General features: G+C 47.5%; 1 protein-coding gene across 1 annotated transcript; it reads left to right on the top strand.

The window, feature by feature from the left end:
• Nucleotides 1-400: 400 nt before the first annotated feature.
• Nucleotides 401-8,763, top strand: LOC128332872 (urokinase plasminogen activator surface receptor-like). Its single transcript, XM_053267648.1, has 8 exons — nt 401-479; nt 2,227-2,340; nt 2,865-2,900; nt 3,279-3,425; nt 4,465-4,602; nt 5,661-5,837; nt 6,568-6,699; nt 8,570-8,763. Exons 1-8 carry the CDS (start codon nt 401-403, stop codon nt 8,761-8,763), a joined length of 1,017 nt encoding a protein of 338 aa, XP_053123623.1.
• The last annotated feature ends 8,244 nt before the right edge of the window (nt 8,764-17,007 follow it).

Raw genomic sequence — 17,007 nt, 5'->3', positions numbered from 1 at the left:
CTTGAAGTCCAAGGGAGGCTGCTTCGAGGAGATCTCCGGATTCTGGTCTGCTTAAGAAAAGAAAAGAAAGCAAGAAGAAAGAAGTAACCTGTCCATTTGCTAAACACATTAAAAGGAGAAAGAACCTGTGATAAACTGGGATCTTGCTATCATCAGCCTATTAAAGTCTGGAGACTGAAGGTGGTTCACTTCTCAAGAGGAACGGACTGTATTTTCCACCCTGACTTTGGCCCAGCCCAGCATATCTCTCGTCCTTGGATACCAGATTGCAGGTGATCTCGGAAACATAGTTGATTCTGAGCCAACAAACAAATTCTTTGGTCATACATCGCCAGAGTGATTATTGCAAACACACCTTGATTGGAAGGTGAAGGAACAGCTTGCCCAACACAGGAGGAGGATGGCAGAGTGGCAGAAATGCTGGCAAGGGATCAAGGTTCCTCTGGGGATAGCCACGTTTTTCTCAGTGCTGGCTGCAGGTAAGACGGAATCCATCCTTTGAGTGGGTTTCATCAGAGATACCCAGCAGGGCAAGAGTTGGGAAAGAGATCTCGGCCTTTTCCTCCCACCAGCATTGCCCATCAGTTCTGGTCCAGTTCTGGTCACCATCTCTCAGATTCAGATAGGACATTAAACAACTGGAAAAGGTGCAGAAGAGGGCAACCAAGGGGGTCAGGGGTCTAGAGCACCTTCCTTATGAGGCAAGGCTACAACACCTGGGGATTTTTAGTTTAGAAAAAAGACGACTGCGGGGAGACATGATTAGAGGTTTGTAAAATCATGCATAGTGTGGAGAGAGAAATTTTTCTTCCTCTCTCACAACCTTAGAACCAGGGGTCATCCCGTGAAACTGCCAGGAAATTTAGGACCAATAAGAGGCAGTACTTTTGCCCAGAGTGGCTAATTAACGGGTGGGATTCTTTGCCGTGGGATGTGGTGATGGCCACCATCTTGGATGGTTTAAGAGGGGCTTGGACAAATTCATGGAGGACAGGCCTATCAATGGCTACTAGTCATGATGGCTATAGGCAAGAAGCCTCTGAATACCAGTTGCAATAGCAGGAGAGATGGCACCCCTTCATCTCTGGCCTGTGGGCTTGAGGGGTCTGGTGGTGGACCACTGTTTTGGACTTGATCCAGCAGGGAGTCTTATGTTCTTATCAGCTCCCCCACACCCACCTCAGGCTCTTCTGATGATTGTGCAAGGTTCCCCGATCAGGCAGAGAGCCTGTGGATGTAGGTTCCTCTTCCAGATGTTGCAAAGACTGCAGGGATGTTGGGGGGGGACAGACGAGGGGGTGAATTCCTGCCCCCTCCACATGTATGGAGGGAGAATGAGTGAGTGAGGTTACTATGAAGCCCTGTTTACATGTCAGGTTCAACATTTGTACAATCTGCCTACAGGTACAGATCTATACACAGGTATTGTGATTCACCTGTCGAACACAGGTACAGCATTCGTACCATGCTATGAGGGACCTGTACTCTGGTTCGCTTCTAAAATATACACAGGCAGGGGCACACCCAGGCAATTTCCCCCTGCCCCCTGGCATGAGCCCCCCCCCGTGAGCCTCCCCCCCTACCTACTTTTTTGGGGTCTCCTTCTGCGCCAAACTTCTGGTTTTTAAAATTTCCAGTCACCACATGGCCGAGGGTTGGTTGCCGGGGGTGGGGGGTGAGCCCAGAAGTCCTTCTCCCCTTGCCCCAGCGGCTGCGGCCGGAGCGACGTTGGGCCTGTTCTTTCGGCACAGCGTCTCTTTCTAACTGCGAGGCACACCTGCGCAGTTGAGAGAGATCATCGCAAGCCTATGAAACCTGGAGGTTTGGCATGGTGGGGCGGGTGTGGGGAGGGTGCTGGAAGCCCTCCTGGCCATTTGGAGGCCCCCTTGGACCTGGGATGCCAAAGTCCCAGAGGGTTAGAGTGCCTCTGTACACAGGTACAGTCCCTTCTCACACACAAAACACATCTACCTAGATGCAGGCACAATGTAATGTCTGAATAGGGCTTAAGGCAGCGTCATATGCTCATGAGGCAGGTAGGTGAGGTTGCCTAGCAACGGTTTCATCTTCCCACTCACTGGGGAAGGCATGGACCATACCCGGTGGCTTTTGGACCTGCCTGTGCTACCATCTCAATGGTGGGACTCCGAGGATACCACCTGAAGGGATTGCTTATGTATAATCTACATTTGGGGCTGGTTGTCGAGCTGTCAACTCTTTCTGCAGCCGGCGGCCTGCGGTGCTACCAGTGTATGGGGATGTTCGATGAATGTGTCCAGTCGGAACAGCTGTGCACGCCCAGAGACCGCTCCTGCTTCTCCTCCACCATCAAGCTTTTCTGTAAGTGGATTTTCCGAGGCCAAACATGCATCCCTAAGTAGCAGGGGCTCAGAGGTGGAGCATGGGAGCAGAGCTGGTCTTGTGGTAGCAAGCATGACTTGTCCGCTTAGCTAAGCAGGGTCCATCCTGGTCACATATGAATGGGAGACTTGATGTGTGAGCACTGTAAGATATTCCTCTCAGGGGATGGAGTCGCTCTGAGAAGAGTATCTGCTATCTGCTTGCATGCAGAAGGTTCCAAGTTCCCTCCCTGGCAAGAAGCCACTGCCAGTCTGTGTAGACAATACTGAGTTGGATGGGCCAATGGTCTGACTCAGTATAAGGCAGCTTCCTATGTTCCCCTCTGTTTTTCTGAGGGGGGTGGAAAGCAGTGTTGGGTTTCTAAAGCACGTGTAAAGTATAGTTAGATCTTCAGTCTGAACTTTCCCCTCTCTCTTTCACTATTGCACATCTCAGTTTTGGCTTGTGAAATGCCGCCTACAGAATCCTTTACTAATCTTCTGCCCCCCTCAATTATCTTCCAGATTCAAACAACTACACAGGAGTGTTTATGCTGCCAGGTAAGCTGGGATTTAGACAACCCCTATAATAACCTTGGAGAGTCACTGCCAGTCAGTGTACAATGTTGAGCCCGATGGACCAATGGTCTGAGTTGGAACATGGCAGCTTTCTAAGAAGCCCAGCTGGATCAGGCCCAAGGCCTCTCTAGTCCAGCATCCGGTTCCACATAGTGGCCCACCAGATGCCTCTGGGAAGGCCACAGGCAAGAGGTGATGAGGGATGTCCTCATTCTTGCTGATGCTCCCCTCCCCTCCCTCTGAATGCTTCCCTTTTCTGAGGCATCTTGCCTCCGAGGCTGGAAGCGGCCCATAGACACCATGGTCCCTGTGTGTCCCTCTCTGTCCATTCCTCACCCCTTCACCCATCTCTGTCCCCAGACTTGGAAATAGCGGAGTACGTGATGAAGGGCTGCTCGGGGGAAGGCGTGTCCAACCGCACTGCCAACGTGTACTCGGAAGATGACTGGGAGGTCCACAACACCTACTATTGTAACACGGATCTTTGCAACACCCGCTTCACAGGCAGTGAGCACTTGGGGAGACAGGATTCAAAGCCTTTCCAATGGGCTGGGGGGATATAACGGAATGAGAGTGGGAGCAGACTGGGGGAGCCCGATCTTAGCTAGGCAGGCCGCAAACATCTCAAACCTTGGTGGACCACAACACGTGCCTAGTGGGCTGTGCCATTCTGTCGGTGGGAGGAAACTCGCAAGTTGTGCAGGCCAAGGAACCGCATGGAATCTTTCACGAGAGCCGTGTGAATTTTGTGATTCCTGCAGGAACAGGGATGTTCTTCACTGTAAGGTCCAGGAGGTGGTGGCAGCCCCCATCAAGCCTACCCTATAAAGACCTTAACAGCTTGGGTATTTAAGAGAGTTCAGCCTTTGTCATGAACCCTGCCACCTTTTATGATCTTTTGGAGAGGTCCGGTTACTGTTGCCACCAGCTCGTTTGGTGGCGACCCAGGACCGGGCTTCCTCTGTGGCTGCCCCAGGGCTTTGGAATACTCTCCCTGCTCAAATAAGAGCATCTCCTCCTCTGTTTGTTTTCAGGCAGACCCTCAAGACTCTTCTGTTCTTGCAGGCTTTTAATTAGAATTACTTTTAATGATTTGTTTTAATAGCTGTTTTATGCTATCGTTTTGATTGTGTCTCGTGTATTTTAATCTGTTTTGACTTTTGAAAATGGTTTTAAATTTTGTACACCGCCTACAGATGTACATATCAGGTGGTATAGAAATATAATGGAAAAAATAATAGAAATAAATAAGGACGCTCCCCCCACCCCGAATAATTGTTTATGGGGCCTTTGTGAAGCTTCGGCCAGTACTGAATATACTTCACAGTCTCCCCCCAGCACCATTGAGAAGTAGTCCTTCCCACTGTGCCCAGCACCTTTGGGGACCCTTTAAGGAAAAGGGAGCCCTCTTGAACCCCTGCACCATTTTGGAAGGTGTGCCAATAAGTGTAGATGATACTGAGCCAGATGGACCAAGAGTCTGACCTGGTATAAAGCAGCTTCCTATGTTCCTGTGGTCTGAAACCATCTGTCTCTGCTTTCCTAGCTCCGCCCATGAATCCCCAGGCACCCAACGGCATGGAATGTTACAGCTGCTTTGATCGCGGGACAGGGGAATGCACTCACGAGAATACCACCCGCATCAAGTGTTTGGGGGACATGGACCAGTGCATGGATTTCACTGGTAAGCTGAGAGTTTGCTTGAATATTTCCAGGGATGTTTAAGGGAGAACGTTTTGCAGGGAGAAAAATGGGAAACTTCATTTCATTTCATTTTTAAATGGAATGTATGTAGAACTGGTTTGGCTTGCATAGAACCCCCTTCCGGTATCAATGCAGAGGGCCTTTTTGGTTGTGGCCCCCTTGATTTTGGAGAGCCTTCCCGGAACAGGTCTGGTACGCTCCCTCCCTCAGGGCCTTTAAGAAATTGTTGAAGACCCATCTCTTAAAGAGGCATTTTAACATGTTAGCTGTAACTCTGTCTGGTGGGATTTAAAGGTCTAACATTTTAACGTATAATGTTAAACTTTCGTTTTAACGGAGGCTTGTTATTAGATAGTTTCTAGTTTATTAGGATAGATAGATAGATAGATAGATAGATAGATAGATAGATAGATAGATAGAGTTGCTTTTACTGGATTTTCTAGGAGCCCCAAGAAATATTTTACATTTTACATTTTATTTACATTTATATCCCGCTCTTTCTCCGAGAAGCTCAGAGAGGTGTACATGGTTATTTTCATCCTCACAACAACCCTGTGAAGTAGGTTAGACTGAGAGAATCATGACTGGCTCAGAGTCACCCAGTGGGTTTTATGGTTGAATAGGGATTCAAACTCGGGTCTTCCTGGTCCTAGTCCAAGGAATAGTGGAGGAGTGGGGTATAACAAGTAAATACAATTAAATAATAAGATATCAAATATCAAATCCCCATCTTTCCCACCTGTGACCTAAGCCCAATTCAGACATTACACTATATGAGTGTATTGATATCTGTACACTCATATGTACAGTGTGTGAATGACTGTACCTGTGTTCATTTTAAAAGTGAACCTGGTCACAGGCCCTTCAAAGGCATGGTACAGATTGGAAACGTACTTCTCTACCTGAGTTCAGCATAACATGTGAATGATTGTACCCGTGTACAGATCGGTACCTGTGTACTCTATACACTCATTGTACGAGTGTTGAAAATAACGTGTGAATGGACCTCTATTCTGTGTCCCTTCCTTGGCTTCCTAGTGATAGATGGTTCCTGGAAGATGACCTATCGGACGTGTGCCCTCGAAACCCTCTGCCAGCGGCAGTACGTGCTGCCAGAACTTTCAGGCCGGCTGGAGATCAGCTGCTGTTCTACCCCACTGTGTAATGATGGCCGGCCGGGACTCAAGAGCATCTGCAGCCATTTTTCAGAACAAGGTAGTGTGCTGGCTTGTGATGGGTGGAGAGCTTGTGAACGCTCCGCCCATCAGTGGGGAAAGGGAGCTGATGAGATCGGCTATTAAGCTTCGGGACTGAATGGGATTTCTGCCCAGGCCATAATGCTACCGTGCACCACTATTTTATTGATGTATTTTATCGCATTTCTGTACCGTCCCATAGAAAACCTCTGGGTGGTTTACATCATGATGATGATGATGATGATGATGATAACATTAATAATTAATAAACTTTATTTGTTAGCAGCCCCATAACAAATTGTTCTCTGGGCAGCTCACAAGGAGGATTAAAACATACAATAAAAACACATAACACATCAAATCATAACAGATAAAAACGGTAAAAAGAAAATACAAAATACCATACAAAGCAGCTGGAAAGCTCATTTTAAAATTAGTTAAAGATCAGATCAGATCTGAAAATCAGAATTTAAAATGATGAAATGGTGAGCTCATTTAAACTAAGAAAAGATAATGGGATGGCTCAACCTGGTATCCCTGGGGTGGGAACAGAGTGTGAGTCCTATAATCTGTCCCAGAATTCCCTGCCGTGCACAGGTGTTCCTTATAGACAAGCCCAGTTCTGTGATGAAACGAAAGCTGGCTATAAAGAGAACAAATACCATAAAATTGAGTTCATGTGGAAAGGGTCGCCCCGTAGGGGTGAAAGTTTGGAAACTGATGCTTGCCCTTGCCTCTTGGCTCCTCAGGGATCAAGCGAAAGCCTGCCAATGGGCTAGAATGTGCCAGCTGCTGTGAATCGGGTCGAGGTGAATGCGCCCCAGGAAACTGGACTCACATCAAGTGTGTTGGGGAGCAGAAGATGTGTGTGAATGTCACAGGTGAGTTGTGTGGGTGGTGAGTAGGTGGTGAATAGAACTGAGGCTGCGCTATCCATGGTCTTTCCTGGTGGGAGATTTGGAGTTCCAAAAGAGAGGGCTGGTGGGAGAGAAGAAAAAGGCAGAACATTTCCACGCACATCTCTGAAATCACTTGAAAGAAGGGGTTCCCAACCTTGGGTCCCAGATGTTGTTGGACTACAACTCCCATCATTCCCAGCCACAATGGCTTTAGGCTTTCGAGCCTTTCTTGCATTACGTCAGAGCAATTTGTGAATCTTGTCCATACAACACAGAAAAGCAAAAGAGAGGGGGCGTAACCGCAGGAGAGAGGGCATGCCCTCAACTCCTGCCTATGGCTTCCAGTGGCATCTGGTGGGTCACTGTGTGAAACAGGATGCTGGACTAGATGGGCCTCCTTGGGCCTGATCCAGCAGGGCTGTTCTTATGTTCTAGGGGAAGCAGTACAGGCATATATTCTAGCCAATGGAAGCTGTGCATGTGGATTACAGAGCTAGCATAACACAAAAATGGAGTTTCTGTGGGAACAGTTGAGCATCTTCCTGATCAGCGGTGCCGAGTTCAAGACCGGCATTTGGAGATTTTGGTTCTAGACATACCCTCTCTCTTCTTCCCCCCTGCTTGAGTGTAATTCCAGTGAGGGCTGCTAGACTAGACTAGATTCTTAGCCTGGATATTTAATAAAACTTCCACATCTGAAGCAACCACGTTTAGCATTTCAAGAACGGCCTCCATATTTGACCACATTTGCATTTTGATACTCAAGTACCAAGATCCGTGTTGAGTAATGCAGTGAAATAGTGTGGTGTTACAATTTCACAATGCAGCGATCCTCTTCAGGGTAGGAGGAGCAGCCCTTCCGGGTTTGGAAGCCACGTGCGCTTCCGATTGGCCATCGTGAGGATTCTACAAGCGAGGCAGGAGGAAGGGGAAGTGGTTGTCTGAGAGCTGGGAACGGAGGTGGGTGACACAGGAAGTACTTTCTGTGGGAGATCCCAATCGAGATGGCATTGACCTTTTGCACCACTAACCCTAATGACCACTAGGGGCATTGGGAGCAGAGATAGTCAGTGAGGGTCTCCTTCTCTTTCCTGCTTATCTCTGCCTCTATGACCCCTCAATTGATAGAGTGTACTCAGGAACTTCCCGGGAGTAACTTCCCCCTCCCCCTCCTTTCTTCTCCCCGCCCCCACCTGCCAGAATGTTTCTGCCTCTCTCTCTGAGCACCATGCAGCCAGCAGTTAGATATCGGTCCTTTCTATCATCCTGTACTTCTGAACAAAGTAGATTAGTTTAACCGTACATGAATTTTCATGCTTATCCTTTCCCTTCACCCTCACTCTGGAATTGGGTACCAGTTCTGGCTTCATTGCTTCTGCCTGTCTCTGTACCCAGCTTGCATGTGGCCATCATTTTCCCCTCCTCCTAGCTTGCCTGTAGAATCTGGCCGGTGATCATCTGGCCAATGATCTGGCCAGTCAGGAAAGTGCATGGCCCCTGAACCTAGCCTGGCCACTTCTCCTGAAGAGGATCGCCAGAATAGCCTCCATCTGTCATGGGAATTCTGAGATGTTTCAGTTTCAGTTTCAGTTTCTAGCGATACAGATTTGCAAATTTCAGCTTTGATCCTTCCGATTGACAAAATGCCTAGCTTTTGGAATAGCTTTTGAAACAGCTGGATCCCCATCCTCCAGCGCTGCTCAGACCCTCCAGAAGCCTCTGGGCATTGCAGCTTTCCGCCCCCCGCCCCGGCTCCTGCTGTGCTCACCTGTAGAGGACCCCATTATTTCCCCACAGTCTGATCTGCCAGCCTGCCTTGGCAATTTTCTGTCATGAGTGCTTTTGTTTCCAGAGGGTGGCCAAACCTTGCTGCGTGGTTGCAGTCTGGAGAAGCTCTGTTGGGAGAAGCCCCAGTTGCTGGGTCTCAGTCGCAATGCTTCCATCCGATGCTGCTCTGGCTCCCACTGCAACACAGCACCAGCAGGAGGCGCTGCTTGGATACATCTGCTGCTGCCTGCTGTCTTGCTGATGACGTGGCTACTCTGATGCACGGATGGGAAAATGTGGACTTTACAGAAAGGGGAAATCACAGGAGAGTGGCAGAAATCCCCGGCCAGCATCGCGTGCAAAGTGGAAATCTAGTAGCCCCAGTGCTGCAGGATCATGTGAGACAATTGCTCCTATCTGCTGCACAGTGCATGCATCTCTGGGTTGCGGCATCCTGTGTGGCCATGCTGTCCTCATTGCTCAAGGATGCCTGACTGCCCTCTTTGTCATTCACGCTAAAAACCGTGCAAGGGGATGTTCCAGGGGAGCCTTTTACGGGGCTCAGTTTCCTTGGGAGGAGAAAGCATTTCTGGTGCTTTTGTAATATCTGTTTACAAATTAGGCAGGGCAGGGAGAATAGGCAGACACTCAGACAGGCCATGCTAGTCCTGAGGCAACGTCAACAGTGCCCTTTCCTCAAAATGAGTGACCTTAAGACAGTGGTGCACAGGCTGGTAACCTCCAGGCTTGACTACTGCAATGCACTCCCTATGTGGGGCTGCCTTTGTATGTAGTCCAGAAGCTGCAATTGGTGCAGATTGTTGCTGCCAGATTGGTCTCTGGGACGTCCTGTAGAGACCATATTACTCCGGTTCTAAAAGATCTACACTGGCTACTAATAGCTTTCCGGGTAAAATCCAAAGTTCTGGTTATTACCTATAAAGCCCTTAATGGTTGGGCCCATGGTATTTAAAAGAATACCTTCTTTGTTATGAATCCTGCCGCCTATTAAGATCTTCAGGGGTGGTTCGTCTGAGGCTGCCACCAGCTCAGCTGGTGGCGACTCAAAGGAGAGCCTTCTTTGTGGTTGCCCGAGGACTGTGGAATGTTCTTCCTGCTGAGATTAGAGCAGCTCCATCCCTGTTGGCTTTTATGAAACAAGTAAAGGCACATCTCTTCAGCCAAGCTTTCTGGTCAGTTGGTGTGTTTGTATGGATATTTTAATCTGATTGTATATGTTTTAACGGTTAAATTCTTGATTTGTTTTATTCTTGGTCTGTTTTATGATGTAAACTGCCTGGAGACTCTGGTAGTGGGTGGTATACAAATGTATTAAGCAAAGAAAGAAAGAAAGAAAGAAAGAAAGAAAGAAAGAAAGAAAGGAAAGAAAGTCCTCCAAAAGTGACAGCAGGTCCGTGCAGCTCCTGAAGGCTGCCACTTGCCAGCCAGAGTGCTTTCCAGATTAGCCACTCAGAAGCAAAATGTTTCCATTCAGGCAAATTGCTTTCAAAATGTAAATAGCAAAGTGCCCAGCAGGGGGAGCAGTCTTGTGAAAACTAACAACCCGAAAAAACAGCAACTTTCTTATGCTGGATATACGACATCATAGCACTATATTGCAGCAATTAAATTCAAAACAAGGCACTGGAAATATGACGGCACCCTGCTGTCCATGTAGGGACTGCGGTGTCACAACACAGGAAGCATGGAAGCATACTTCAGAGATTCGTCGTGACCTCGTTGCAGGGTGTAATTGGGAAAGCGCCCAGGTTGTATTCTCCGCTTTGTTTCCTACTAGCCAAACAGCACATGTAGCTCACACTGCACCCATGAGCATCCCCTGACTGCAGAATTGTCTAACAGAAAGAAAGAAGGAAACGAGGGAGGGAGAATGGATAGAAAAAGAGAGAGTGTGGGAAGAAGGAGAAAAGAAGAGAAACAAAGAGAGGAAGCAAAATAATAATAATAATTAAAAAATATGGAGGTACCCCTGCAAAGAATGGAATAAGACTCTAATATGATTTTTGTATAAAGGTATGAAGATTGAAAGGAAAGCGGGGGTGACATCCCGACAACATAGGAACATAGGAAGCTGCCATATACTGAGTCAGACCATTGGTCTATCTCGCTCAGTATTGTCTTCACAGACTGGCAGCAGCTTCTCCAAGGTTGCAGGCAGGAATCTCTCTCAGCCCTGGGAGGGAACTTGAAACTCTGCTCTTCCCAGAGCGGCTCCATCCCTTAAGGGGAATATCTTACAGTGCTCACACTTCTGGTCTCCCTTACATATGCAACCAGGGTGGACTCTGCTTAGCTAAGGGGACAAGTCATGCTTGCTACCACAAGACATGCTTGCTACCACAAGACCATTCTCCACCACATCCCTCCCCCCCGCCACCCACCATGCCATTTTGCCACCAAGAGGTTTCAGTGGCTGAGCACGCTCAGGAGCTTTCAGATGGCAAAGCTGACAATCTAGATCAGGGATTCTCAACGCTGGGTCCCCAGATGTTATTGGACTTCAACTCCCATAATCCCCAGCCCCAGTGGCCTTTAGTTTGGGATTATGGGAGTTGAAGTCCAGTAACATCTGGGGACCCATCACTGAGAATCCCTGATCTAGATTTTTAGTTGCACATCCCATCAAAGCTGATGTATGCAGAGGTTCAGGGTGCCTGCTACTGCGATAAGACTGCACTGCCCTCTGGTGGTGAGTCAGGGTAGTTGCTAGGACAAAAAAGATCAGAGAAGTTCTTCATTAAAAAAAAAAAGGAACAAAGAGGGGAGAAAAATGACGCACAACCACAGGTCGAAACCGAAGGAAGCAGGGAAGGATTTTCAAAGGTGCTGACAAATTATTAATAGTTTATTCAGTATTGTTGATGTCATCACTGTTGGCATGGGGTATTATCCCCAGATATGAAATCAGATAAGTACGCAGAATATATTTTGATTAATGTGAATTCCTTAAGTTGTCTCTGAAGAAGAGCATCTCACGGTCATCAGCAATATTGAATAAATTATTTATTAATAATTTATCAGCACCTTTGGGAATTTCTTCCCCTTTCTTTGGTTCTTCATTCCCCCCCACTTTTTGCTGCCAAGTGCGCAGAAAAACAACTGCCTTATTTTGAGGATATCCTGTTTTGTTTCCAGTCTGAGAGACACTCAGCCTTCCTGAGTTCTCTCTTTGCCCAGAAAATGGGCAAGATCCATAATAGTGTGTTGGGATGGGGCTGTAACTCAACCGTAGAGCATCTTCATTGCATGCAGAAAGCCCCAGATTCACTCTCGGGCATCTCCAGGTAGGACTGGGAAATGCTCCTTTGAAACCTTGGGAAACCTCTGCCCATCTACACTGCCAGTCATTGTAGACCAGGGGTTCCCAACCTGGGTTCTTGAACCACAACTACATGTTGCTGAACCACAACTACAATGTATTGTGGCTGGGGGTGCTGGGAGTTCAGGAGGAACCCGGGTTGGGAACCATTGGTGTAGACCAGGGATTCTCAATGTTGGGTCCCCAGATGTTCTTGGACTTCAACTCCCATAATCTCAAGCCTTTGGTTGGAGATTATGGGAGTTGAAGTCCAATAACATCAGGGGACCCAACACTGATCCTTTGGTTGGGGATTATGGGAGTTGAAGTCCAAGAACATCTGGGGACCCAACATTGAGAATCCCTGGTGTAGACAATACTGAGCTAGATGGATCAGTGTTTTGACTCAGTATAAGGTAGCTCCCTCTGTTCCTAACAGTAGCCACCTGGCTTGGTAAAGCAATGGTTCTCAAGTTTGCGTCCCCAGAGATTATTGTACTACAATTCCCATCATCCCCAGCCATTGTGGACCCAAGGCTGAGAACTCCTGGGGTAAAGGGTGTGAAACGGCACACTGGCAGTGCAATTTGGAAGCACAGTAGAACACAGGAAGCTCTCTTATACTGTGTCAGACCATTGGTCCTCCCAGCTCACTGTTGTTTACACTGACTGGCAGCAGCTCTCCAAGGATTCAGGCAGGAGTCTTTCCCTGTCCTACCTGGAGATGCTGCCAAGGACTGAACCTGGGACCTTCTGCATGCAAAGCAGGTGCTCCACCGCTGAGCTGTGGCTCCAGCGTGGTGCATGAGCTATTGTGCCCACCTTGAGGGGATCTTTCAGCTTTAAGAGGCAGTGTGCAGGCAAAGGTTTTTCCGAGATCCAGGAGGACTGTTGTTATTTCCACGACCAAAATCTCACAGCTGTCCAGAGGACAATGCAGTATATCAAATCGGAGACATGAAAGTATGATCTCATGAGGCGAAGCTGTAGAAGTACTTTGCACACACACCCTACTATCATGGGAAAATGCGAGGCACAGCATGGTAGCCTTGATTTGCTCTCGGTGGAACCTAGCCCTATCCAGAGATTGCTTACAAGCCCAGGAATTCTGTGAGGCAACTCCCAACCTGCAAATCTGACAGAAGTCCATATAGGATTAGGTCCGAGTTATCTTAGAGAGCGCCTTCTTCTACACGATCCCCACCGCACGTTAAGGTCATCTGAGGAGGTCCGGTTCGTCTGGTGGTGACTCAGAGGCGGGCCTTCTCTGTCGCTGCCCCGGGGCTGTGGAATGCACTCCCGGCAGAAATCCGTAATCTGAGTTCATCGCTGGCCTTCAGGAGAGCCCTTCAAACCTATCTGTTTGGCCTGGCCTTCCAGGGCTTTTAATAATTTGTTGTAAATTGTTTTTAATTGCTGCAAATGTTCTGCATGGTTCTCCGGGGTTTTTAACTGTTGAAATGTGTTAATGGTTAATTAGTGTTATGCTGTTTGTATAGTTTTGTTTTTAATTGTTAATTGATTTTAATTGTTTTGTTTTGATGTAAACTGCCCTGAGCCATTTTTGGAAGGGCAGCATATAAACAAACGAACGAACAAACAAAGAAATAAATAAACAAATCTTGCACAGCTAAGCAGGGAGAGGGAGGGGGAGAGGGAGGAGCTTCCTCCCTCAACTCCAGTCCAGCTGAATGTAGCCTCCAGTGCTGCATTCGGACAGAATGGAGGCAGCCTGCACCCTCGGCTTGGAGCAGCGGAATTCACTACAAACTAAGGGTTTAAACTGGATTCTCTTCAGTACAACCTCGGGTTGTGCTATGGATGGGACCGGAGTTGCACATGTTCAGATGCAATGGTAAGGAAACCGCGGGTCCCTGCAATTCCAGTCCCCCGTTACGTGAGAAAGTGGCCAGAGAATCTGCTTCCTTCTTTGAAATGAATGCATTGGAGCGCATGTAGGGTTCTGGTTCTGGCCAACTATTTGCATGTTTTCATAAGCACCGAAAACGTCACTATGAGGAGAAAGCGGAGATTCTCATGATTGTGACTAAGGCAGCAGAACATATACATGAACACCCATTGAGGAGCTGCAAACATTCTGCCTGGTCACATACCAACATATGGGTGCTAACTTAACATGAACAGCATCCCCTAATGAGCTTCTTCTAACTTCTCTGCAGCACAGGCAGTCCAGCAGATCAGATACTGCTTCTCTGCTTCCAAAGCTGACCTCGATTTTCCCAGCCTGGCACAGAATAATATTTCTGGTTGGACCCGTCTGTCCAGATTCCTGGTATCTTCTGCACCAGTGCATTAGTTGGGAGGAGTGGTTTCGTCGGAGGTGAACAGCACTCGAGAGGAGAAAGGATTAGATTTCATCATCCATAAAGGGGCACAGACTTGGCTTGTGCACTGGAGAAAGGAATATCTCCGGGTCAGGCCTCTAATTTGGGACCCTGTGTGCAAGCTGGTCAGTAGGCAGAACCTCATAAGTTAGGGGTAGGCAACCTTGTCTCTCTAGCTGTTGTTGAATTACAATTCCTATCATCCCCAGTCACAATAAAAATGTGACTCTGTCCTAAGTGATTGTGATAGAGAAGGTTGCTTTAGGCTACCAGTTGCCTAGAGGAGGGGGAGGCAACCTTGGCTTTCCGGCTGCTGTGGGCTTACAACATCTCATCAAAAAATTGTGGCAGGGGATGATGGGAGTTGTAGTTCAGCTACATCTGGAGAGCCCAAGTTGCCTACCCTGACCAAGAGCCTTCCCTGGCCAGTAGCCAAAATCTGACTTCAAGTCCTGGTGATGGTTTCTGCTTCTCCAGCTGATTCAGTCCACACCTCCCCAGAGTAAGTTCACGGTCCAAGACCACAAACACAACAAGTAACAGCCACAACAAGCTCCCTGGCTCTGCCCCACGGAGCCACATGAAACCATTTTTGTGGTTATGATGGGATATCCTTAATATAATAATATGTGCTTTTTTAAAAAACCAAACAAAAGAGGAGATTGGAAGTGTTCTTTAAACAAAGGAAAAGATTTCTGGTGAGATCCAATAATCTCTCCTTGAATCTTCTACTCCGGCTTGTGCCTCTGTCCTGCACGGATTCCTTCCCAAAGGTCAGAAAAGAACAGGTGACTTGTGTAGCGTCTGTTGAGGGTTGTAAATTTTACCCCCCCCCGTTAATTAGCAGAGCACTAAAGAAGCTACCCACTCCAGTTACAGAGTAGAATACAGAGTTTACTTGCTGCAGCTATTTAGAGAGGACACATGGAGATTCCCGCAGAACAAAATACTAAGCATTTCTTGGTGAAGTATAGTCACCTTAAGTGGCCCAGCGGGGAAATGCTTGACTAACAAGGAGAAGGTTGCCAGTTCAAATCGTCGCTGGTACTATATTGGGCAGCAGCGATCTAGGAAGATGCTGAAAGGCATCATCTCATGCTGCATGGGAGGAGGCAATGGTAACCCACTCCTGTAGTCTACCAAATACTGGGATTCGGCTTCGGCGGACCAGGAAGATGGAGGGGTTCCTCTGCCCAGAAACAGTGTTCTCTCTAAGAGGGATTCCCAGATGTTGTTGACTACAACTCTCGGAACCCCCAGCTCCAATGGCTTGGGGATTCTGGGAGTTGTAGTCAACAACTGGGAACCCCTCTTAGAGGGAACACTGCCCAGAAACCAGGTTCCTGGACCACGGACGGATGATCGCCTATGGTACAATTCTCGGTTTCGGTGATTAACCTCAGGTTCCTCAACCCGCGGTTTCATGCTATGTCCAAAGGTGGCCTCAGTCTAAGGTGGCTTCATGTGTTCAGAACCCGTTTGTAGGAGTCGTAATGTTTGCTTTCCATGACTTCATTGCCAAATTCTTTGGAATGTGCTCCCTGTTGAAATAAGAGCCTCCCCATCTCTGGCAACTTCTAAAAAGGCACTGAAAACAAATTTGTTCACCCAGGCTTTTAATTAGATTTGGTTTTAAATTTTTAGTTTTGGTTTTAAATGATTTTAATGTTAATGATTTTAATGTTTAAATGGTTTTAACTGTTTAATTGATTTAATTTTGATCTTAATTGTTAATTGATTTTAATTGTTTTTATTTTGATATAAACTGCCCTGAGCCATTTTTGGAAGGGCGCTATCTAAACCAAATAAAGAAATAATAAAGAAATACAGAAATAAATTCTGCAGTGTCTCTGGCAGACCGAAAGAGTTTCTCATGTTGGCTGATGGAAAAGTGGCTCCTTTGTCCGGACTCATGACCCTGTGCATAGTATGAATGATGTTATGCTGTTATTTTCTTCTTCCGCTAAGCACAGGATTCGGTGTGGGAGAAGCAGTTGTGCAATGCATCTCAATATGTCATTTGTAAACCAGGCTGTCCTTCTAAGAGGTGTAGAAGACTTTCGTGACTGGGCATTTTTTTAATGCAGAAGCTTCCCTGGTGTCTCCAGATAGGGCTTGAAAAGATCCATGTCGACAATTCTTAGAAACAGATCTGCTCGGAAACCACCATTTTTGCATCTCTTCCAATGAATATTATTTATCAGAGACAGCCTTTGCTTCCTGGTACTTGTCCCTCGTAAATGTCTGTTTTGATCTTATTGCCCGGCAATCCCAAGGGTTTCCAAGATGGGGTACAATACCCCTGGGGGTACTTGAAGGGCTTCAAGAGTCTTCCTGCCTTCCACGCTGCCATGCTATTTCTTGGATTGTTGGCTTGAAGTGGCTTCTAAAGACCCTCCCCCTCTGCTCCTGATTGGCTGGAGACATCAAACTGACACTGCATAGCAGCTACTGGCCAGTTTCAGTGCCTCAGGCAATGCAACCGGGGTGCAAATGACCCCAGCACCATCAGAGTGTATACACTGAAAGATACGAGCAATTACGACCTTCCACAGGTGCATGTTGACCCTGTAGATCAGGAGTCAGACTATCTGAGGATTTTGCTTGGGGAGTGACTTCTTGGTGGCCTCTGTGTGAAAGGAACAGAGAATCCTGCCCCACCCTATATGGTTACCTTGATGACCTATATGGGTCGGTGACATTTAGAGGTCTGATTCATATGAAACAAATCATCCATGCCTTTATTAGCTGCCCTAAAAGCATTTCTCTTTAGTGGCACCGGGAAGGTGAGGCCATGGAACAGGCTGGATGTTGTGGCAATGAGCATGAATTGTCCTCTTTGCTAAGCAGGGTCTGTCC

Source organism: Hemicordylus capensis, chromosome 7, assembly GCF_027244095.1.
Source record: "Hemicordylus capensis ecotype Gifberg chromosome 7, rHemCap1.1.pri, whole genome shotgun sequence".
Classification (NCBI taxonomy): Eukaryota; Metazoa; Chordata; class Lepidosauria; order Squamata; family Cordylidae; genus Hemicordylus; species Hemicordylus capensis.
The sequence above is the reverse complement of the archived record's forward strand: the minus strand, read 5'-3'. Positions and strand labels throughout refer to the sequence as shown.

Coding starts and splice junctions, on each gene's coding strand:
- LOC128332872 (XM_053267648.1), top strand. CDS start 401: ATGGCAGAGTGGCAGAAATGCTGGCAAGGGATCAAGGTTCCTCTGGGG. Junction 3,426..4,464: donor CAACACCCGCTTCACAGGCA/GTGAGCACTTGG, acceptor CTGCTTTCCTAG/CTCCGCCCATGAATCCCCAG. Junction 4,603..5,660: donor CCAGTGCATGGATTTCACTG/GTAAGCTGAGAG, acceptor TTGGCTTCCTAG/TGATAGATGGTTCCTGGAAG.